We start from the raw sequence: 23,774 nt of genomic DNA, 5'->3' as shown, positions 1-23,774 counted from the left end.
TTTGGTACTTCTTTCCGACATTGACTTGAAATGTTACTATTTGAATTTCCGGTTCAACTAACCTTGTTGGTTTCCAGATTGCATAGGAGGATGATTCGATACGTTATTCCTCGTTTATCGAAGAGAATAAAGTCTCAGAAGGGTAATTTATTGCTGTTCTTTCTATTGTTGTCCATGGTTTATAAGTATGTCGTAGGAAATTGGTCACAGGGGACGCATTCAGTCTTCTAACAACAGATTCTGGTAAACCTGGTCCTGAGACTACATCTGTACATGTATACAAGTATTACAATAGTCCCTGTATAACATTGGTACCCTTTAACGTGATATAGTAAAGGACAGAAAGGGAAATTTTATATCACTAAGCGTGATGAAGATATACTACTATAAAAACTATATATAGTCAAAGTTAGTCTAGAGCTTCAAGAATCAAGATAGACCAATTATATTAAACAGGGTAACACCATCTTCATTGATCTTAGACATATAGATTCCTACACTGCAACAAGTGTATTATGATATTCTCCACTCGAGACAGTTAAATTTATTATTTAAAGCGTGAGGCTTGCCGAGCACTTTAAATAACTAAATTTAACTGTCGAGAGTGAAGAAATATCGAAATACACGAGTTCTAGTGTCTGTTTCTCTAATGATTTTTATCCTTCTTTTTTAAAGATTTTCAGAAACTTGTGTTCTTTATATACAACGTCATCAGGCATTGTCGCCTTTTTCATGGCGTTACAATAGGAAAATTCAGAAGAAAACAAAACATTTAGACGTCATAATCAAATTTCGACTAATCATTTGCTGAGAACAGATTTTTCACTAGTGAGGAGAAAGATTTTTCTCACACCAGTCAGGAAATGTGAAAATAGCACAAAAATTAGAGAAATGGGCATCTATAGCTGTAAGCTACATGTATACTAGGTGCTTTCTTCCCAACTAAGTAAAAACCTACATGTATACACATTTAACCATTAACAATACACATAACAAATCCAATTTTCATCAGCGGAAATTTGATTTCACTTTTAAAATATCAATAATGATTAAAAGGAAAATTCAGGATAATGAATTTTATTTTGGAATTCTGGCATACTTCACAGGCACTTGTCTCAGAATTTTTTTTCCTATATACCTTATTATAACACAAGGTACTTAAGGAGGCTCGCGGGTATGAGATTTTCCGAAAAAAAAATAAACTTTTATTTTACATTACAAATTCGCTACATTACCTTAAGTAGTTGTAACTTTATCATATGGTACAAAAATCATTCCAAAAAATTATTTCGTGTTGACCCCAGGTGACTTTTAAAATGTTGATATCATTGAAAAAGCTCTAAATTATCTCCCTTTGGTGAAAAAATGTCATTTTTTGGCATTAAAATAGGAATATCTTTTTTAACTCATCGGTGACCTATATTTTTTATTGTTGTTTTCGAATAAGCTGTACATAAACTAAATAATTGTAAAATTTAAACGATTTCTGTAATTTAGTTGTTTTTTTATTTCGATATTACCGCTATTTCTCCTATTAGTTCAACAGAAAAAAGGGACATTAACAAAAATGTATGCTTCTTTCGAACGCAGATTGTGAGCGTAAATGAACGGTGACCCCATTTTTTTATTTCATTTTTCCATTCAGGATAAGATAAAGTTCATTTATAGAAAAATATAGCGAAATCTTATATTAAATAAAAAAAATCATTTAGACCCGCGAGCCCCCTTAACTTGCATTTTTAGAAAAATGTTAGGTGGTGACGAAGTTCCGTTTTATGCCGCTTTATAGGCTGTCAACCCCACTAAAGCGTGTTATATCGTAAATCTAAATTGATTTATCTATACAATGGTGTATAACATGTCTACATTTGTGGTATGTCAGAATCATACGTAGCAATCCTACCAAAGTATGTCAATCGTTATAATTTTGCAAACCGCTGAAGAATTGGCAATAAACGCGTCATGCTCCTTGTATATCTCGGTTTCTGATTGGTCAATTCTATGGGAAAGTCTAAATGATTCTTGGAGTTATCTGATCTTGTTTCATTTCATATGTAAAGTCAAGAGAGAGTCTGAAAGACATTGACGTCATGGGAAAATTTGTTACTAATTAGACATACCACAAACAACACTTGTTAGATTTTTATCACGTTATTTCATACAATTTTACTAACTGTATGATAAGTTCTATTCATACGAAAACTAACCGTTTTTTTTTAAACGATTTTTATAATAAATCATTGACTGCGGCCGTTTATTGCCAATTCTTCAGCGGTTTGCAAAATTATTACGATTGACATACTTTGGTAGGATTGCTACGTATGATTCTGACAACAAATGTAGGCATGTTATACACCATTGTATAGATAAATCAATTTAGATTTACGATATAACACGCTTTAGTGGGGTTGACAGCCTATAAAGCGGCATAAAACGGAACTTCGTCACCACCTAACAATTTTTCTAAAATGCAAGTTAAGTACCTTGTGTTATAATAAGGTATATAGGAATTTTTTTTCTGAGACAAGTGCCTGTGGCATACTTGTACATTGTATCGTCATGATCGTTACAACTTATTTTTTAAATTTTATAGTCTGTTGTTTTTGTGCGAAAACACATGTGACTACAACACAGCCTACCAATTGGAAGATAGCTGCGGCAGTATGTGTGGAAAGATATCCTGTTATCACACAAGAGCTAAATGATATTGAAAAAAGATTCCAAGATATGTGTTCAAAGATTGATGTTGAAAACAGTCTGCTCTCAGTTCATGAAGAAAAAATAGAATCAGAGAAGTATGTTACAGATCATGCTGATAAATAAAACTCAAACAAATCAATATTTTGACCCCTGTATACATTTATTTTTATGAAAATCTGGGTTATACATTAATGAGACAGTAACCCTTTTACATGAATTCTAATACAAAAACACATCTATAGAGCATCATAAGTTGACAACAAGAAACATATAATTATACCCTCAATGTCAAGCCAGTTGGAAGAAATGCTCTATGGTTAACCTGATGAAACCTTATTAGACATGTAAGTTGTCAAATAAAATTCACAAAAGAGGGGTAAAAGATACCATAGGGATGAGCACTCTTTGGTAAGATACCAAAGTGATGAGCACCTTTGGTAATATCAATGACAAGGAATAGCTTTTAAAATGTTATGATGATAATATGCAAGAAAGTTTAAGTTTAGTATCAGCCTTTATCAACAATTAGTCAGCCTGTCTAAATTCAGGTGAAATTAGATCTTGACATGTGGTAAAGACATTTGTTTATAGTTGATGAATGTATTTCAACCTCTAAAGGATTCATTTGTGATGTGTTACTGAGTCTGCATACTTGCCACGCAAGCCTTTTTATTCATATTAATTAGAACGGTGTATAAAATACTCTAATGTTGATCTAAAGAACAGCATAAGACAGCAAGCTATTCTTGATAATTAAGTAACATTTAGTTATTTGACTGTCCTTTACAAAAGAGCTGAACAAGATTTAGACAAGTAATTTTCTTTCAGAAAAAAAATGAAGGCCAAGAAAGAAAAAGAAGAGAAGGGTGATAAGGAGGAACAAAGTAGTAAAGATATATCAGCAGTGACAGCATTTGACAAAGAAGATCATTGGGAGAAAGAAGTAAAAGAATACCAAATACCTAGCAGAATAACTGGTAAATATTAGGAAACTAGTACATCTTACAAATGTAGATACAGTCAATGTAATTTTGGAATGGATAGGAAGTTTAAACTTGGTTCCAATCGTTACAACGTCTTTATTGATCCTTGTTATTTTGATATTTATTGCCAATCTCATCTGAAAAAAATGATTTTGCTTTGCAATGCGTCATGTTCTGTGTTACAGACTCTTCATAAAACTGTTAATAAAAATGATATAACAAAATAATTTTACACCTACAGAGGCAGATAAGAAGAATGATATGAAATCTCCAAAAAGAAAGTTGGATAGAAAACTAGTCTTAATTGTACAAGAAATAATAAATGGAAAGGAAATATGGAAGTTACCTGATGGTTATTACAACAATGAAGAAACATTAAAAGAGGTGAGAGATGGTATTGTAATTTTTCAGTTATTGTATGTGTCTAAAGGTGATGGCAAAGAACAAATCAATTAATGTCATAATAAACATTATCATCTTAATATCATTTTTTGGCTGTTAATGTGTCCATCCTTCACAAAATGTTTGCCTTTTACAAAACATACAATGTAAGATTTTTTTTCTATCATTTGATTAAAATTGGGCATATTTCGAAAATATGTTGGAAAAATTGGTAAAACTGTCAACTCTAAAATGACACAGAATATGCTTTTCTTGCATACAAATACTAATGTACTCATTTAATTTTAGACTGCAGAAAATGCTTTACAACAACGCTGTGGAACAACATTGAAGTCCAACATATTTGGTAATGCTCCTCATGGACTATTTAAGTATAAACTTCCTGTGTCAGTTAGAGAAACAGAAAATGCTGAAGGAATTAAGGTAGGTCTTTGATGTTGCATTCTTAAGGAATAAAATTAAGAATAAAAATAAGAATTTTATTAGTCTAAAATCCAAACTAATAGGCTTGATACTAAAATACAAAACAAAAACTAACAAACAGAGATTAATTGCAAAACGATAGACATTAAACACTTCAAACATGTAGCATTGAAAGATAAAAAAAATAGATTATTAATATTAATTATAATACTATTTTTGAAAGCATGCAAAAAAAGAGGAAAAACAAGTTTTTTTCTGGTTTAATGACAATTCAGACAATTTAAAAGCAGTGTGAGGGAGGTTCTCTTAATCAATTTAATAAAAAAAAAAATGTATAATTACCTCTCTTACACTGCTTGTAAATAACATATTGTCACATTCTAATACTTGGCATGCCTTCAACCTGCTTTCATTCTTTCATTCAAAAATTTGAGAACCATTCAAACAATCCTTTTCAAGTATTTTATATGTTGTTTCTCATTCAATTATTATGATTTTCACTTTTGCCATTCAGAAGCTTATGGTCCTTGATTGATTTAAAAATACTGCTAATGTCATTTCTGTGCAATAAGTGGACTACCATTTAATCCATCTTTCTCAAATTTAAGTATTGTGGTTTCTTATGACAAAATGGAGGTTAAGATTTTTGACACTTAATAAGTGTATACACATTTACACATCAAGCTGTTAGGAATTTTATGGTCGCTGATTGATTGAAATTGAAAAATGTCTGATTAGGATGATTCTGTATGATAACTTTAGAACAGTTCAATAAATGCTTTACAAATTTGAATATAATATATATTTTATTTTAATTTCTAATTTAATGAAACCTATACGCAATGCTTATAATATAAAAACATTCAAATACAAATACATATACATACTGTATGTGGAAGTTGCATTTGATCTATGCATTTTCACAAGTGGGAGCATTTGTAGCTCAAAGACAGGTTCTGTTTATTATTTGAAATGGTTTTTTTCATGGTTCACAATCATTTCATGTAATATCTCATGAATTTGGTAAAAAAATATTATAACTGAAACAAGTTTTAATTCATTACAGACCAAGCTTTCTTTTTCAGATATTTATCTACAAGGCCGAATTTAAGGATGGGAACGTTGATTTGAAGGATAAAGAAATATTGGACTACAAATGGGTGACATTAGAGGAGCTGTCAGAATATGTTACACCACAATTTGAAAAAACTTTAAAAGAATTTGTTTTAGAATTTTGAAATTAAAAATATAATCTTGAAATATTGTATTCCTATATTCTTAAAAGTATCAGCATTTACCAAATGTGGTCCTGGATTTTTCCACCAAGGTATTTCTCCATTTATAATGAGGCTGAAGTATAAAGAAGATGTGGTGTGATTGCCACTGAGATAACACTCCACAAGAGACCAAATGAAAAGAAATTAACAACTATAGGTCACTGTACAGCCTTCAACAATGAGCAAAGCCCATACCACATAGTCAATGATAAATGTATAACAATTCAAACGAGAAAACTAACAGCCTCATTTATGTAAATAAAATGAACAAAAAACAAATATGTAACACATCAACAAACTTAAGTGACTGTTGTATTATGGTATACGATTGTTTATCTGTCCATTTATGCAACCATTATAACAAACTGAAGTTTGTTTAAATGAATCCTTAAAATCTTTTACATACATTCTTAGGTTCCACGGAGAGTCGAATACAACCTTTTGATTTGTATGATTGTTGATTTAGTTGTTACCACTTTGAAAATTATCCTCAAAACTAAGCAATTTTTCATTATGCAAGATAACTCTAGGTTGCCTTCACAGAATAACATGAAACCTTTACACAATGTCAATACAAAGAGAATGTGGCTTTTAAATTTTGATAATTTTCAGATCAGTCAATTAAGATTTGAGAACTTTAATCATAAATTAATAAGCATGCTTATGCCTCACAATAACTTGAGTACTGGTATGCATTTAAGGTCAAGTTACAGTAAATGGGCTATGTCTTCGATTTCAGTAAAATTTGGCATACAGCTCTGGCTCGATGAACTTCAACTGAAAATCGAAATAATAATGCATTTATCTCAATTATCATTTGAAATATTACTGATTGAATTCTTAAAAAATGGGTGAACATTTGTATAGAAAGCACATAAAATCGGCGAAAACCCTTCTAAAATTTGTCTTAAAATCGCCAAATCTCTAATTCTACTCCATAGATTTCTCTTAAAAAACTGTATGTTGTTGAAACATAAATTTCCGTTATAATGATGCAAAATAAAGATAGGGTCACCGACTTCGTTTTTACAGTATACATCAGGTAGCAATAAACAGTTAGGAAAAAATATTAAAATTTGCCCTCATAAATTTTACCATCCCCTTTTCATTGCTTTCTTGCAATACTAAGCTTACTGTTTGTGTCATATATGTGCATATGTATGTAATCAGAATCTTCCATAGATTTTATATCCAGTATATAAAATGGTAAAATATAATTTCTTTTGGGTGTATCCATGGCAACAATCTGCACTTATTTGCTATAAAATATTGCAAAAAGGGGGGAAAAGATGTCACATATTTCCCCAAAATTTGGCTAAAAGTAGAATTTCAATCGCTTGAAGTAATACCTTTTCTGAAACTGTGTACATATATCATTCAGTAGATCCAATGAAAATCATATGTCTTTCGTCTCATTTTTTGTAAAATTGCGTCAAAAACTTCGTGTAGAAAAAAAGTGTTTGTAAACATTACATTAATTTCTGGACCGATGGCCGGTCAAGCTATGAAAATACGGATTGTCAAACAGAAAATAGCCCATAAAACATGTTAAAAACAATCTTGATGCTCTTATAAACCATCTTTGAAGGCTAAATTAGTAGTCAGCTGTCTAAAAATGAATTTTATTACACACTAACTTTCCTATTTGAAAAATCCACAGGGGCCAAAATGCGAAACTAAACTCCTAACTGTGTATTGCTACCTTAAGAGTTAATATTTTTTTCGAATTTTCCCTTTTTACTAATTTTCTGTGTTCTGCTAGCTTAAACGAGTAAAATGGCCTTTTATTTTTGAAAATTGGTTGAGTAATGAATATTTTATGAAGGTTAGCAGTTGACACTGAAACGCGACAAAAATTGATTTAAAGAAAAATGCCAAGTCAAAGTGTAAAATCTTGTTTCTACCTCAATTTTTGGCCAAATCTTTAAAACTTTACCTTTTTTGTCAGTTTTTTTAGTTGAAAATCTTAATAAGATATCTGATGATGCAAAATTGTACAAAATTTAGCAATTTTAAGCATAAAAATGTTAATCTTTATGTTTATTGCATACCTAAGCCTTGATTAAAAAACTTGGTAGTAGGGAATTAATTTCCTACATCTGATTCAACTATACATTTAATATATGCCAAAATGTAGCATGAAATCTTGATAAAAATAATAATTTGATATATTCGCAAGAAAAAAACAAACGCGTTCAATTCTTAGGCTACTACATGCACCCCAATCCTTCAGAAGCAACGGTTAAGCCGTTAGAGTACAAATATAAGCCTTGTGTCAAAATATCTAATTTTGGTTGCTAAGGACTGTAAACAATAAAATTGACATGTATTGTCATTCTTAAGACTTAATTCCCTCAGAAGTTGATTTAGAATCTAAATATCAATAGATTTGTGGTATGAAAAGTCTTAAATTATACAATTCTGAGCTTGGTAAGTATGCCATAAGGTAGCAATAAACAGTTAGGAAAAAATATTAAAATTTGCCCTCATAAATTTTACCATCCCCTTTTCATTGCTTTCTTGCAATACTAAGCTTACTGTTTGTGTCATATATGTGCATATGTATGTAATCAGAATCTTCCATAGATTTTATATCCAGTATATAAAATGGTAAAATATAATTTCTTTTGGGTGTATCCATGGCAACAATCTGCACTTATTTGCTATAAAATATTGCAAAAAGGGGGGAAAAGATGTCACATATTTCCCCAAAATTTGGCTAAAAGTAGAATTTCAATCGCTTGAAGTAATACCTTTTCTGAAACTGTGTACATATATCATTCAGTAGATCCAATGAAAATCATATGTCTTTCGTCTCATTTTTTTGTAAAATTGCGTCAAAAACTTCGTGTAGAAAAAAAGTGTTTGTAAACATTACATTAATTTCTGGACCGATGGCCGGTCAAGCTATGAAAATACGGATTGTCAAACAGAAAATAGCCCATAAAACATGTTAAAAACAATCTTGATGCTCTTATAAACCATCTTTGAAGGCTAAATTAGTAGTCAGCTGTCTAAAAATGAATTTTATTACACACTAACTTTCCTATTTGAAAAATCCACAGGGGCCAAAATGCGAAACTAAACTCCTAACTGTGTATTGCTACCTCATTCAAAGTTGCGTTCTTTGTGAAAAAATCCAACAAAACGTCGAAATAATCGTAACGTAATCGCGTTGCAGGCCGTAAAACGTTGATTTTTGACGTTTTTCACTACCAATAAGGTAACAAATTGATTATTAGATAAAAAACGAAGTCGGTGACCCTATGATTATTTTATATCATTAAAACAGAAATTTATGTGTCAACAATATATAGTTTTTAAGAAAAATCTATGGAGTAGAATTAGAGATTTGGCGATTTTAAGACAAATTTTAGAAGGTTTTTCGCCAATTTTATGTGCTTTCTATACAAATGTTCACCCATATTAAGAGAAATCAATCTGCAACTTTTCAGCAAATAAAAGAGATAAATGTATTATTTTTCGATTTTCAGTTGTAGTTCAACGAGCCAAGGTTGTATGCAATTTTGTAGCAAACTCTGCGAAATAGCCCATTTACTGTTCCTTTACCTTAAGAATCCTTATGAAATGTTGCACACTAACAACAATTTCAATGCTCACAGATTTATGGAACAGCATTCCATGTGCTCCTTGCACATATGATTTTTAAAGCGGGATACATTGAGTCACCTTAAAACATAAAAAAATAGTGCACTCCTTTTAATATGATAATGATAAGATCTAAAAATAGTTATGCCTTTAATATAATTTTCACAATTTATTGCATTTTTGCCGAAAACTATATTAGATTAGATAGAAACTGTAACTCACAAAAATGACCAGCAAGATAAGATCTTCTTAAAGGTCAGTCTAGCTGTAATTGTCGTTAAATTTGTCCATAAAGAAGATTTGCTAATAATTGACCAATGAAAGAGTCCATTATTGAAGATGCACACAGATCCAGATGAGTGACATATTGTTAATAGCAGTTTTGATAAAAAAAAAAATGAATATTGGCCCTTCAGGTCTTTTCCAATATTTTGGTAAAGCATTTACGGAAACATTTTTGTATCATTTTATTCATATAAGAATAGGACACAATAATTCCTCTTTAAGATGTCTTCTTCAGACCTTCACCTCATTTTTATGGTTTACTGGTCATTGTTAAATTTTTGAGTTTTGGTCTGTTTTACAATAAGCAATATGTCAACTATAATTCGTTTATGAATTGATTGTAAGGTGTAATTCTCTGGCTTTCTGGTATCATCTGAACTTGACCTCATTTTCATGGTTCATTGGTCAATTTTAATATTTTGTGTTTTGGTCTGTTTTTTAAGGACTACATGTATTAGCAATAGATCAACTATATTTGGTGTATGGAATGATTGTCAGGTGTTTATGTCTGCCAAGCTGGATTAATCTGACCTTGACCTTGTTGTTATTGGTTTTGGTAGGAGACTTACTTATGTAGTAATTGCACCTTTAATTCATAAAACATTAGTTTGATGTGTATACGATCATTTCTTAATTTAATTTTAGTATAACATTTTGGCAAGTAATCATATGAAACAATTTTGAATGTATTCACTTCATTTGCATGGTCCATATGTCAATGTTGAGTTATTGTGTTTCAGTGTTTTTCAAAAACTAATCACATATAAAACAATTGCCAATAGGTCAACTGTATTTGGTATATGGAATGATTGTAAAGTGTACATGTCTGTCTAGCCGGTATCCTCAGACCTTGACCTAATTCTCATGGTCCCTCGGTAAGAACTGATTTTTTTGTGTTTTGTTCTGTTTTTCAATTACCATAAGCAAACTATATTGATGTATGGAATAATTGTAAGGTGTACATGTCTGCTTGACATTTTTTATCTGACCTTGACCTCATGGTGATAGTTCTTTAGAAATGTTAAGTTTAAACCATACTTGTAGTAAAACCTTTATTCTTCAATATAAAATCAATGATCAGTAAAACAAGCTAGACATTTCAGAGCGTGCACTCATGTTGCAGTAATGTAAACATCGCAAACATTTCTGAATTAGCAATATCCTCAAGTCACAATCAATGTTTAACCAGAGATGCTGTTAACTTCAACTATTCTTAAAATCTTGATCTAAATACTAGTACATGTATAACCTTTTTCTATTCCACATTTAGGTAACATGATATTAATGTTGGGTAGAGTTTGCATAGTAACACATTTTTAATCTAAACTTAAATATCATTCTGATATGCTATTGTTACAGTTGAGACAAAAACTACTATTTCCTTGATTTTTTTAAAGACTTGGATTTTTTTAGAACACAAAGAGAGTGCACTAACTTTAAACAAGAAAAAAACAGAAAATTGCATGATGAATTGTTTATATATTGTATAAAAATCTACAACATAACAAACATAAATATATACGATAAGAAATGGGTTTCATTTGTCAATATGACTTCATTTATGATGCATAATGTTTTATTGCATTGTGGGTACTTTGATTGGGTTCAATGGATCATGGTCAATTGTCTGGTGTAACATTAAACCAAGAACTCCAACACGATTAGACATGGCAACTCTGATGTTTCTCTCTTGTTCAAACAGCTCATCCAACTTTAACCACTGAAAAAGATGAAAGATAACATATAACTAAAAAAACAAAGATATCACTGTATGTGGCATTTATAAAACTGAACATCCATGGATTTTGCTTATATTGTTAGTCACATTTTAAATGCTGGAAATCTAAATGTCCTTTTCCTTTACTTGAAACTACAATTGCTTAGAAAATTTTATTTTATTCTTAAAGATTAATTTATAAATCTTAGAATTGCAAATTTACTTGAATGAAAAAATATATTGGCCAAGGGAGATAACTTATGATAAAATCAGTTCAATCTTAAGAGATATTCAAAGTGCATCCCCATTGTATTTTTTTTTACTGAATGTGATTCCTTTGAATAATGTTCTGAATAAAAATTATCCATTAAAGTTTGTATTTTCATTTATCTGTCTTCATATAGAATCCCATAGTTTTCAAAGCAACAAAAACTTGAATGCATAAATAATTAACTCTCTTTCTGGAAATTTAAGAGTTTCCTATTGCATAATAATTTAGAGTATATCTACTCTAATGTATTATGTAATTTGTGATATCAGTTTAGGAAAATTCTTATTCAGTAAATAAATATTAACTGGTTATCAGAAATCCCAGAAACAACAGTTTCAGTAACTTTGAACATTTCTGTATTTAAATGAAAATCATAATACTTTAAAAACCTTTAGTTAATTGTGAAGTTTAAGATTGGTAAAACATAACATAAGGAGTTCAATAGGTTCATGAATGTCAGTTTCAGCCCTAGGATTCCATAAAATTTAACTACAGTAAAAATTAAGTTAACATATGATGACAAAATATGTAAAAATATCTGATTGATTGATGTTGATTGCTGTACGCTTAAAAAAGTATGCATTACTAATGCATATAAACATGCAAACTTGCTGTAATCCGATAAAAGAAAATATCATATCTTCAAAGCTATCATCATGGATAAAAAATAACAAGAGACAAAAAAAGTTTTTTTTTAATTATCTAAATTGATATATTTATGGTTGTTAATGTAGATAATTACATGTGATAATATAAAGTTCAATTTGAATGTCCAAATTTAGACATTTGTAGCTCTACTATGATTTATTTTTTTGTAATTTACCAAGTTTAAATAAACAGCTACATTACCTGTCTCACTCTCTCCATATCAATCTCTGCTCGATGTAACTTTTCCCAACATAGATGTTTATTACATTTTCTTTTTGCTGCTCTACAGAATTCACCAGTTTCTTCAAACACATTGTGAACTATGGGACAACCACAAACTTCTTCTGTACCAACCTAAACCATGTAAATAACAATATGATTTCATCTACATAGACATATATGCAATTAAAATGATCAGAATTTAAAATGTGCATCCTCAAAAAAAATCATAGTAGTTAAACATTGAGTAAATGTATAGCAAATGATATTTTTTTATACCTATTTATAATTCAAAATTTCATGCTTGATATTATAAACTATTTATTGACAGCAAATATAAACTAGAACTTTAAACTTAGTAAAACTACTAACCCCTCTTTATTGATTGGTGTTTAAATATGCAAGTGACTGCCATACAGAGTATTAATGAAGTTGATAATTTTTGACTTTTTTCTAATGTTTTTTTTTCTGCTGTTGTCACATACCCAGTATGACTCTCATTTTTAAATTAACATTCTATGTGTGAATAGAGATGTTTTAGATCAAGGATATTAGTTAATAAAAAATTACCAGATTTAATTAGTATGACACATTTTTTAAACTAAATATTCTTATGATAATTGTGGCCAAAGTTTGGTTAAAATTATTTCGTTGGGAGAAGATTTTTGTAAAAATTAACAACAGAATACTGACGCCAAATGATGGGAAAAGTTCATACTGGCCCTTGCAAAGCAAACCAGGATGATCAATTTGCATGATTTGTATTGAAATGATAAGGATGCTGGCTTGGAAAAATAATATGTCGGGTAACACGCAATACCCCAACCACACAAATAACTGAGAAACACCTAGCTCTAAATTGTCTAGATTATAAATTTTCTTCACTCTACAGAATTTTTTTTTGTATCAATTATTTTCTTCCTTTTTGCCTGACAAAAAAAAAACTTCAATCTATTTCAAACAGTCTCACTAATCATCTTTGACCTACCTTGGGTTCTTTGGTATGTTCTGGACATAATACTTTCAGCCTCTTACAATACACTTTTTGCTGAATATTGTAGAAGTCACAAAACATAGAATTGCCTTCTATCCTTGTCTTGTATATAGAACCAAAAGATGTCTGGGCTTCAAACTAACGAAATAAACAAAATGTTTCAACTGTGGAATGTTTGTTAAAATGTTTTCAGTGATAATGATATTGTCAGATTTGAGTAAATAAAGATTAAGATTTACAACAATGTTCTGTTTAACTTACATCTCCATTTTTATAATTGCAAGATGAAGAAACTCTGAATGAGATCATTATGTTCAATTAATTTGAAGAAGTTATTCATGAAAGAGTTTGATTTAAAACGTAGACTAAGATCCCTTTTGATAAAGATGTAGTGTGAGCTATTAAGATTATCTTTTATGATCATTTACATCCATCAACATCCCTTCCTCTGTCCAAATTCATATTTAATCTTAAAAAAAAACACCATACCTTTGCAAAGCATTTTTCCATATGACGTAAAGCTCCTTTCTGATTAAGTTCTACACCACATGTAACACAATAAACACTTAACTCTGTGTCATCCTCTTCAGTTAGCTATAGCAACAAAGGAAAAATATATTAGTATTTCTAATTAATTGGTTTCTTGATAAAAATAACATGAATAATGTGGCTAATAATACAAATTAATACTAATATTCTCAGGTTTTTTTCTTAAATAATATGTTCACATTTTTTGCAGATACAAAGTTTTTTATCTTAGTAATTTAGTAACTTAATGGCCTAAAGATGTGAGTATTAAGCATTTAGAAGACATGAAATCATACAATTTTTTCCGCAAATCATGACCTTACAAATGGGGAAGGGTGATTGCACCCCTCTGGCTACTTCAATAGAGTGGTTTTGATTGCAATGTTGAAAACAATCATTAATTCACATAAATGTCTTGTGGTCTTTAATAGATAGCAAGCTGGCTCAGTGATGAAGTTTTAAACCAAAACTCCAATATAAATAATTGGTTAATTGGTAGTTATTTTACACATAAGTGCTTTGCCAAATATTACCTGCATATTCAAGATAAACAATTTGAAAATGATTGAAAGATTTTATTAGGTAGATTGAACTGTTGGGGATGTGTTGCCGAAGGAATGTAATGGTTTTGACAAGTGTATATTTGTATAAACATTGATTATTCCAAAGCCATTAATAAATGTTTTACCTACAAAAGGCTAAAGATTCTAAGTGGAAAATAAAAAAATAAAAAGTAGAAGAAAAACAAACCATACCATGACTAAAAAGAAAAGTGAAAAAATAAGATCTGTCTATAAAAAGCTTTTGAATGAGCACACAATGCCACCAAAAACCAAGGATAATCGCAGGTGCTTCAGAAGGAAGAAGTTCCTGCAAGAGGCATATTTATAGGGGGCTCCCCCTTTTGTGGGAAAAATTTAGTTGATTATATAGGGAATCACTGCAGCATTACTGGAGCAGGCCTCCTCTTAAATAGTCAAATTTCTGGATCTGCCACTGCCTGCTCCACTTGTGGCACCAGTTGTGTAGCTCATGTCAAGTAAAAATTTTCATTTTTTTGCATTTCAACTTGCTTTCAAGAAATATTACTTACATCTTGATCATTAATAATTGCATGTCTTGCCCTTTCAACAATAGCATCTAATTCTTGATGCCTGAGGTCAAGTTCACCAATTCTCTTTCTAGTTTCTAGCTGCTGACGACGAATCTTCTCTAATGACCGTTTATTGTTTTCCTCTGATATGGAAGGGCTGTTCTGCCACTGCTGTATCTTTGGAGGTAATAATTCATATATACGACTGAAAAGAAAAAAAGTATATAAATAAACCAATCAAAATATCAATTATGTAAAAAAACATTATGAATTAAAAACTAATTGTTATGAGAACAATTGAAGGTAAACTTTCTAAATAATTAATAATAAGCTACTTCTGGTTAACCCTTCATACTGATTCAATTAATATGTGGTTTTTATATACTTTTGCCAAAAATAAGGGAGATAATTGCCAACTGCCGGTTAGGAAAGTCACGTTCGGTCTCCTATGATAGCTGTATTAACACTGACTGCAGAAATATTATTTTATATATTCTTTTGCCTGTAAAAAGATAGAAAATTTGCTACTTCTGGTTTAGAAATGCACTTATGCTCTCATATAATGGCTTTGTTCCTATTGACTCAACAAAAATAGTTTATTTATATATCTGTTATAAAGGAGATAATTTGCTACTCCCATTTAAAGAAAGACACTACTGTTCCCAAATGATAGGTTTATGTTTGCCTCTTTAAAAATTACGAGTATGCAAGTTACAAAACCATTTATATAACAAATTTATTTAGTATAGGTAGTAACTCCTATATGATTTCATCAGAATTGCTTCAACCTAAATCAGAAAAGTAGTCAGTGGCCAAATTTGTATTTGATACATGTACTACATGGCCAAACATGGTTCGATATAATATACAAAATATCTAAGTGACATCTTGCCAAACAACTTTAAAACGCAAGAAAATAGTCTGATGGAAGAAAGTAAAAAATATATGAATAATAAACATAATCAGAACAAATACAATAGGTCTTTCCAAGGAAAAATGGAAGGACCTTTTTATAACAATAAATGTCTCAAACCATATTTGGAAACAGCTGAAAATTAATTAAAGTTAATCAGCACATATTTGTTATGTCAAAATATATATACCGGTATGTGTTTATAGTCACACCAGAAAAAATGGAGTAGGTTGGACTATTTGAAATACTTTTCTAAAGGGTCAGTGTACCACAATTGACTTTTAGTCGAATCTATTGTTCTGGTAAGATTTATAGAGCATTTTGATAAAACTGACAAATATGATTCCATCTAGTAGTTTGAATACAGTATAGCAGACATTAATTGTGGTAAACAGTGATTTTGATGTAAAATTGCATATAGAATTGTGTCCGAAAGACACATTTGATGCCTCACAATTTATATATGGTCTATTCATTTACCGGTGTGAAGGACAATTCATTGTTGTTGCTCTCATCATAACTCAAATTTTGTAACATTTATAGGAGGAAAAAAGTATGAATTTTATGTTTGATATCCAATTAACAATTCTTCTTTTGTGAACTGAAAATTGTATTCTCAACGTAAAAAGTCATCATAAATGCATGTTTACTTCATAATGTAATGACAAAAGTAAACTAGAATTGCAATTGCAAGAAATAGTGGATTTCACCAGGGTTAGGTAATTGCCTGGTGTTACTGGACTATTTGTAATGAGAGAATCAAACATCATCTAAAGAAATTTTTGTGCTGTTTTTAGTGTTGCAATAATTGCTACCTAATATGTTTCACCCAAATTTACAAAATTTATAAAAGTTTACATTTTAAATTTTGATAGAATTGCACATTACTTGATTCTAATATTTCCTGAAATATCAATAATTAATATCAAATTATTGTACAGCACTAAACCATCCCGAAAACAAATGAACTAAAAATGTATAAATTCACAGCACTCTGATACTATGGTTACCTTTTAGCTAATTTCATTCCACAACTGTCTGAGCAGTATTTAGAATGAGGTCTTGCTGCCTCAATACAACCAGGTCCATAGCACTGTTTTGGTTCATCCTCATCATGATGGTGTTCTCGCACATCTTCAATCTCCATATGACGATTTTTTTTATGATGATGAACTGATGAACTCTTTTCTTTTATTTTCTGCCATACAAAATAAAATCTATATTCAGCTTTTGGAAAGCATAATAAAGACAATAGAAGTAAATATTAAAACAATGTTCATACTATCTTCAATCTAAAATCCATTTCCTGGTCTCCTGGATAATTCTGAAGTTTATATTGAAAGATATACACATAAAAGATATTATTTTGATTTGTATAATTTGTATTTCTCAGTGTTTACACACATTCTTATATAAAAGGTTCTATAGCCTGACAAGCACAAGCACTTGTATAAGATTTATGTATTTAGACATGGATGCAGATGGGCTGAATAAATAATAAAACCTTTTCTTTTTCCTTGCGTCCTCTCTTTTTATACTTTTTCTTTGGTGATGGTGTTGATTCTGAAGAACTTCTTTTTCTGCCTCTTTTCTACAAAACAAATAAATTAGTATCATGATATTTGCTTTTCCATATTTAATTCATAATAAAAGGATAAAAAATGTCAGGATCAACATATCAAGTAAATGACCCACTGCCAAAATTTGAGAGTGTGAGTTTTGGTTTTTAGCATTGTGTAGGAGTTTCATAACATTTGGAAATAGAAATGAGACAGACTGAAAGACAGATGGTCAAGGGTAACACTTAAGCCCCCATTGACAACTGTGGGGGCATAAAAAATGATCTGTCATAAAACTAACTTGACCTGTTTTAAATGGTATTTAATAAAACATATTTACAATATATAACAAAATTACCAGAAAATAAAATTATCTTCTGATGCGTGAAGTAAGCATTGCATTATCTATGAAATTGATCAATACCTTTCTTGGTTGTTCATTTTCTGACATTTCCATTGGAGGTATATAATCATCTACATCTATGTCTTCATCATCCATATCAAAATCATCATTAGACATAAATCTTTAAAAAAAAAATAACATATATTTTTAAGCTTGAAATCAAACTTTATGTATTTTTCATATTAAGTGGTCTTATATTCATTGTAATGAGAACATATATTTGTGTAAGAAAATGTTGCTTTAACATTTTTTCTTGTATTACACCAATATCATAAGCTGCTAAAATGGGTAAAGAAAGATCACTAGATATCGAAACATCAAGTATACCATACAGTTTTGAGAAAAATAATATTATAAAGGGTAATAGATCTTCTCTTATTTTTAGCTGCATTGTTCTTTGTCCAAATGATTGGTCTTTTTTATAATCATCATATGGTTCTGTTGATGTCATTTTTTTTATCAAAATTTCAATTTAAATGGCAAATAGTCAGAGATCTCTGATATGTCTATGCTATTGTGAAGTCACAAAAACAGATGACCATGCCTGATGATGTCATATAGATTTAACACTATCTTTTTGAAGATTAAAAAAAGGTGGAGAGAAACAGATTCCACCACATTTCTGGTGGGATACAATATTTTTCCACTCAAAACAATCAAATTTTCAATGTTTAAAATGCTTGGCAAGCTTTAATATTTTTTATTTTAAAATTGTCTCTATACGAGAAAAGTCATTCCACATTAGCTTAAGTGGTAGAATCTATCAGCATTTAAATTTTTAATAATATGTATAGAATTTTTTTTCTAAGTATAAGTGGCTTACTTAGAATTAATTCAAGTAAATAAGATTTGGTTTTTTATCTACGTCTTGTGTGTAAAACAAAAACAAAACTTGTTTTCTTATTTAAGAAGTACATAGTTGGCCAAGGTATTCTAATGATTACCCAGCAGGATATTCTGTTCTTGTTGATTCTGTTTCAGCAACCACTGTTCTCGATGCTGATTTACTCAACTTTTTACCACTGTTAGACATGTTCAATCCCTGCAATTAATATAAATATGTATACTCCATCATACTTTTTAAATTACTAGAAATTTTCTATTGTTTAAAAAGAAGGGAAAATCAAAATGATAATGCTCCCAACACTGACATTACGGTACTTTTAATTATATAATTGATTTTTTTTTTTTAAACACATTTTTCACCTATATATCTTCTTCCAATGTAAATTAATTTTATTGCATTCTGAGGCATACAAGAAGCTTAAAACACCCTGTATTCATATTTGATTTTTTGTTTAAGGAAACATACTTGTGACATCACCTTGTTTCGTTGCCATGCCAAGACACCAACATCATTTCGCGGAATTTTTGTTTTAAGAAATTTTACCACGAAAGATAAATTGAAATGGACAGATTTGTTCATTTTGCTGTAAAATAGAGATAACTATATTGTATCTGAAGCTTGGCCTACGTAATCTGTATGGCGAAAATTGAGAAAACCTGATAGTATAATTCAGTTGGGCATAACGCAGAACAGTCGGTTTTGTGTATTTATGCGCTTGCGCTAAAAGTAGATCTACTGTGATTATACTGGTTGTCATATTAGAACATATATAACTAAAATGAGCACATTAAGATTTACTTATAACCTATGAAAATCAAATCAGTGATAAATTCCAATAAACTGGCTACTTTTACACCCATCAGTTGTTTTTTTCATTTTGAAATATTTATCAAAACAAAAATTCTCATTGTCTGATATCATTTGTTAGCAGATCTTCATGTGAGCATATAAACATAAAATGTTTCAAACCACATTTTTCTGCAATATTGGTTTAATATGTATATGATTTGTTTAGGGGACTGGTTACAGTAGATGCAAATAATGTAAAACTATAACTTACAAAATTTATACACTGACGAAGGCGACATTTCTGTCGAATTCGATTCATTCCACCAAACTTTTTCATGTCCTGAAATAAGAATTACTTTTACTTTTTCTTATAAAAAATGGACCACTTAAAAAATTATCAGAATACAAATTTATTCTAAAAAATGATTACCATCAAATTTAATTATACTAGAACATAGATAACATGCTGCTTATTGAAATATTTCTGTACATGTAGTTTCTGATTAATCATTGAATGTCTGCACAATGTCCAGTAGCAAATATTACATTCAGGATGATAAAATAAGTAAAAGTTATGAAAATACTTTATTTTGTCCGTTTTTGCTTTGTTGAAAAATCCAGGTTTATGACATGAAGTTAATCAAGTACCAGTAATGGTTATTTTTCTAATTGTTGATTTTCTTTTACCTTTGAAACTCTATAAGTATGTATTGTTATGCATTAAATGTAGGAACAATATGTTTTTTTGCTAATAAAAGACATTCATCATAAAAAGAAGAAATATGAATATATACTGCTTTGAACTTGACAGACATGAAAAAGATTCATGTTAACTCATTCTTCAACAGTCATGTAAAAAATATCATCCTACTCAGACTCCAAGTTAACGGGTCTTTGCTTAAATCTGAGTTTATCTATAATTATAAAAAAAAATCAGACAGCAACTTAAATTAATTTCTTTTCCAAAACTGTTTATGAAGAGTAATTGTATAAATTTTCTTGAACCAAAATTTGTAACTGCTAACATGGCTAATATCAATAATATATATTTCTCATTAAACTTTTTGAAAGAAAAAACAACTTAAAAAATCTGTTCATGTAATTATAAATTATAAACATGCTTAATAACAAACCTTGCAAAAATCACATCTCCCACAATCCTCTGTTTTATGACAATTTACACATTCCCCACATCTTCTTGTTGACTTCCTCTTTGCAGACTCCTATATATCAAATAATATTTCATGAAAAATATCTATATTTCATAACTAATAGATTGTGAACTAAGAAATAAACCTAAACACAAAATTATGAAAGCTTGAAATGTAAAACAAAAGCTCAGTTATTATAAATAAAAGTATAATTATAAAAATAAATTTAGAAGTAAAATATAGCTGATGTACAACAATGAACCTCTGAAACACTTTTTTAAAAACAATTAACTAAATCTCAAAAGGCATTCATGGAGAGACATTAACAAATGGTTATGATGCCCCCTCTTTTTTCAGCATCTGAAAATTGTCCTTTTGCTACCAAATTACATCACACATGTCTATTTTTTTTACAACAGAAAAATATGAATTATGTTCAAATTGAAAAACTGACCTTTTTCGTGTCATTTTTTTTTATCAGTAGATATTTATAGATTATCGTTGGTCATCTCAATTATGTTGATTTTCTCGCTAGAGCCGGTACAGTAATATGGTTATCTGTTTATCGCTATTTTACATATGACAACATTGTTAAGACAACGTTACCTTCACTCTTACTTTCTAGCAATAATTTTTCATATCAGTCTGCTGTGCTGAGAAAGATCAAAGGGAAATATTGTAAAATAGTGATAAGTATATTTACATCTTTATATTTCCTCTCTGTTGACTGTGTAAGTGAAATATATTTACCTTTTCTTTCTGTCTACTTTCTCTGTCTGTAGTGGGAACATATTCTACATCCTTTATCTTCTTCTTTTTGTATTTAACTTGTAAAGATGGATCTTTTTCTATAATGAATGACAAATCAACACTATAAATTTTCATTACTTTTTAAACAATAGTCAGTTTTCTGCACGCAATATGTTATTATTTTTTTTTAAAACCATACCTGATACATACTTATTAATAATATAAAACATATGACTTTATCACCAGTTATAGTATGGTAAGTATAACTAAGAGGTTGAGCATTTTCCCCCAAATCGGAATTTAATTAATTTTACCAAAACTAATGTAACCTTGACATTTAACCAAAAATTGTCATGTAGTATCCAATGTAATTGTAACAATTGAAAAGTTCAGTTCTGTGAAATAAGTTTATGAAAAGATTAAGGACAACTTTTGAGTTCATTTCATTTTGGTCATAATCTTAGTTTTAGTGATCATCATTTGTGGGTTGAGGGGTGTGCCACTTCCACTTCCATGTTGAGCAATCAGTTGAAAAAAATATGATGCTAAATTGCACAAATTGGTTGTCAAATTTAATTCTTATAATTTTAATATCAGTATTGCTGTCATTAGGTAACTGTGATTAAGTAACTATTGCGCAATCATTATTCCTATATATAACAAGAGGCTCTCAAGAGCCTGAATCGCTCACCTTAATTGTTTTGGTTAAATCTCTCATCAATGATTATTTGGGCTTTTCAATTTATTTAAATGTTCTTTGAATCGTCCTAATTTGTTCAAAAGCAAAAAAAAACACCATTTTCTCCTATGTTCTATTTTAGCAATAGGAGCTATGTTTCTTGTCATACAAGGAAATAAAATATAAAATTTATACAAGATACTCTGAAATTTAGCCTAAGTTTGGCTGAAATTGATATAGCAGTTTCAAAGGAGAAGATTTTTTAAAGTAAGTCAAAATGATGAACAAATTGTGAAAAAAGTCTTTAAAGGGCAATGACTCCTTAAGGGGTCAATTGACAATTTTGGTCAAATTGACTTATTTGTAGATCTTGCTTTGCTTAACTTTTTTGCTATTAACAGTTTATCTGTATCTATAATAATATTCAAGATAATAACCAAAATCTGCAAAATTTCTTTAAAATCATCAATTCAGGGGCATTATACCTGAAAAACCAGTTACCCAATTCGGCTGAAAATTTCAGGACAGGTAGACCTTGACCTAATTAATACTTTAACTTCTTGTCTTATTTGCTCTAAATGCTGGAGTTTTTGAGATATAAGCCAAAAACTGCATTTTACCCTGTGTTCTTTTTTTAGCCATGACGGCCATGTTTTTGACGAAATAGAAAATAAAACACAAACTTTATTTTATACACCCTACTGATCATTTACTTGAAGTTTGGTTGAATTTGGTTGAGTAGTTTTAGAGGAGAAGATTTTTTAAAGTTAGCAAATATGATGAACAAATTGTGAAAAATTGTCATTAAAGGACAATAACCCCTTAAGGGGTCAATTGACAATTTTGGTAATATTAACTTATTTGGAGATCTTACTTTGCTGATCATTTTTGCTGTTTACATTTTATCTTTATCTTTAATAATATTCAAGATAATGACCAAAAACTGCAAAAATTCCTTAAAATTACCAATTAAGTGGCAGCAACCAAACAATGGGTTGTTTGATTCATCTGAAAATTTCAGGGCTGATAGATCTTGACCTAATAAACATGTTTACCCCATGCCAGATTTGCTCTTAATGCTTTCGTTTTTGAGATATAAGCCAAAAACTGCATTTGACCCCTATGTTCTATTTTTAGCAATGGCGACCATGTTTGTTGATAGATCAAAACTTCGGATACATTTTATAAACTAGATACCCTAAGGAACATTCAGTTAAAGTTTGGAAGTATTTGGCCTAGTAGTTTCAAAGGAGAAGATTCTTGAAATAGTTTACGACGACGACAGACGACAGATGACGGACGACGACGGATGCCAAGTGATGGCATAAGCTCACATGGCTATGCCAGGTGAGCTAAAAAAGATGATGTGGTATGATTGCCAACGAGACAACTATCCACAAAAGACCAAAATGACAAACATTAACAATTATAGGTCACTGTACGGCCTTCAACAATGAGCAAAGCCCATACTGCATATAGTCAGCTATAAAAGGCCCTGAAAAGACAATGTAAAAAAATTCAAGCGAGAAAACTA

At 30.0% G+C, this 23,774-nt stretch overlaps 2 protein-coding genes across 3 annotated transcripts in view; one reads left to right on the top strand and one right to left on the bottom strand.

The window, feature by feature from the left end:
- The first annotated feature begins 38 nt into the window (after positions 1–38).
- Positions 39–5,768, top strand: LOC134690880 (large ribosomal subunit protein mL46-like). Its single transcript, XM_063551013.1, has 6 exons — positions 39–142; positions 2,594–2,795; positions 3,529–3,677; positions 3,925–4,067; positions 4,374–4,508; positions 5,594–5,768. Exons 1-6 carry the CDS (start codon positions 91–93, stop codon positions 5,744–5,746), a joined length of 834 nt encoding a protein of 277 aa, XP_063407083.1. The 5' UTR covers positions 39–90; the 3' UTR covers positions 5,747–5,768.
- Positions 5,769–11,138: 5,370 nt separating this feature from the next.
- LOC134690856 (CXXC-type zinc finger protein 1-like) overlaps positions 11,139–23,774 on the bottom strand; it is a 27,975-nt gene continuing 15,339 nt past the window's right edge. For both annotated transcript variants that reach the window (XM_063550987.1, XM_063550980.1), the window contains 12 exons: positions 21,562–21,659; positions 20,794–20,883; positions 19,932–20,000; positions 18,969–19,066; positions 18,046–18,145; positions 17,567–17,653; positions 17,073–17,260; positions 15,150–15,354; positions 14,018–14,122; positions 13,523–13,666; positions 12,517–12,669; positions 11,139–11,399 (listed from right to left, as the gene is read on the bottom strand). In XM_063550987.1, coding sequence (XP_063407057.1) covers positions 11,256–11,399; positions 12,517–12,669; positions 13,523–13,666; positions 14,018–14,122; positions 15,150–15,354; positions 17,073–17,260; positions 17,567–17,653; positions 18,046–18,145; positions 18,969–19,066; positions 19,932–20,000; positions 20,794–20,883; positions 21,562–21,659 — 1,481 coding nt within the window. In that variant the 3' untranslated portion in view covers positions 11,139–11,255. The remainder of the gene's footprint in view (positions 11,400–12,516; positions 12,670–13,522; positions 13,667–14,017; positions 14,123–15,149; positions 15,355–17,072; positions 17,261–17,566; positions 17,654–18,045; positions 18,146–18,968; positions 19,067–19,931; positions 20,001–20,793; positions 20,884–21,561; positions 21,660–23,774) is intronic.

This window comes from Mytilus trossulus, chromosome 1 (genome assembly GCF_036588685.1).
Source record: "Mytilus trossulus isolate FHL-02 chromosome 1, PNRI_Mtr1.1.1.hap1, whole genome shotgun sequence".
Taxonomy (NCBI): Eukaryota; Metazoa; Mollusca; class Bivalvia; order Mytilida; family Mytilidae; genus Mytilus; species Mytilus trossulus.
The sequence above is the reverse complement of the archived record's forward strand: the minus strand, read 5'-3'. Positions and strand labels throughout refer to the sequence as shown.

Bases quoted from the DNA above. Each gene is read 5' to 3' on its own strand.
- LOC134690880 (XM_063551013.1), top strand. From the start codon at position 91: ATGATTCGATACGTTATTCCTCGTTTATCGAAGAGAATAAAGTCTCAG. The intron at 4,068-4,373 runs GTGAGAGATGGT...ATTTAATTTTAG, and splicing joins ATGAAGAAACATTAAAAGAG to ACTGCAGAAAATGCTTTACA. The intron at 4,509-5,593 runs GTAGGTCTTTGA...TTTCTTTTTCAG, and splicing joins AAAATGCTGAAGGAATTAAG to ATATTTATCTACAAGGCCGA.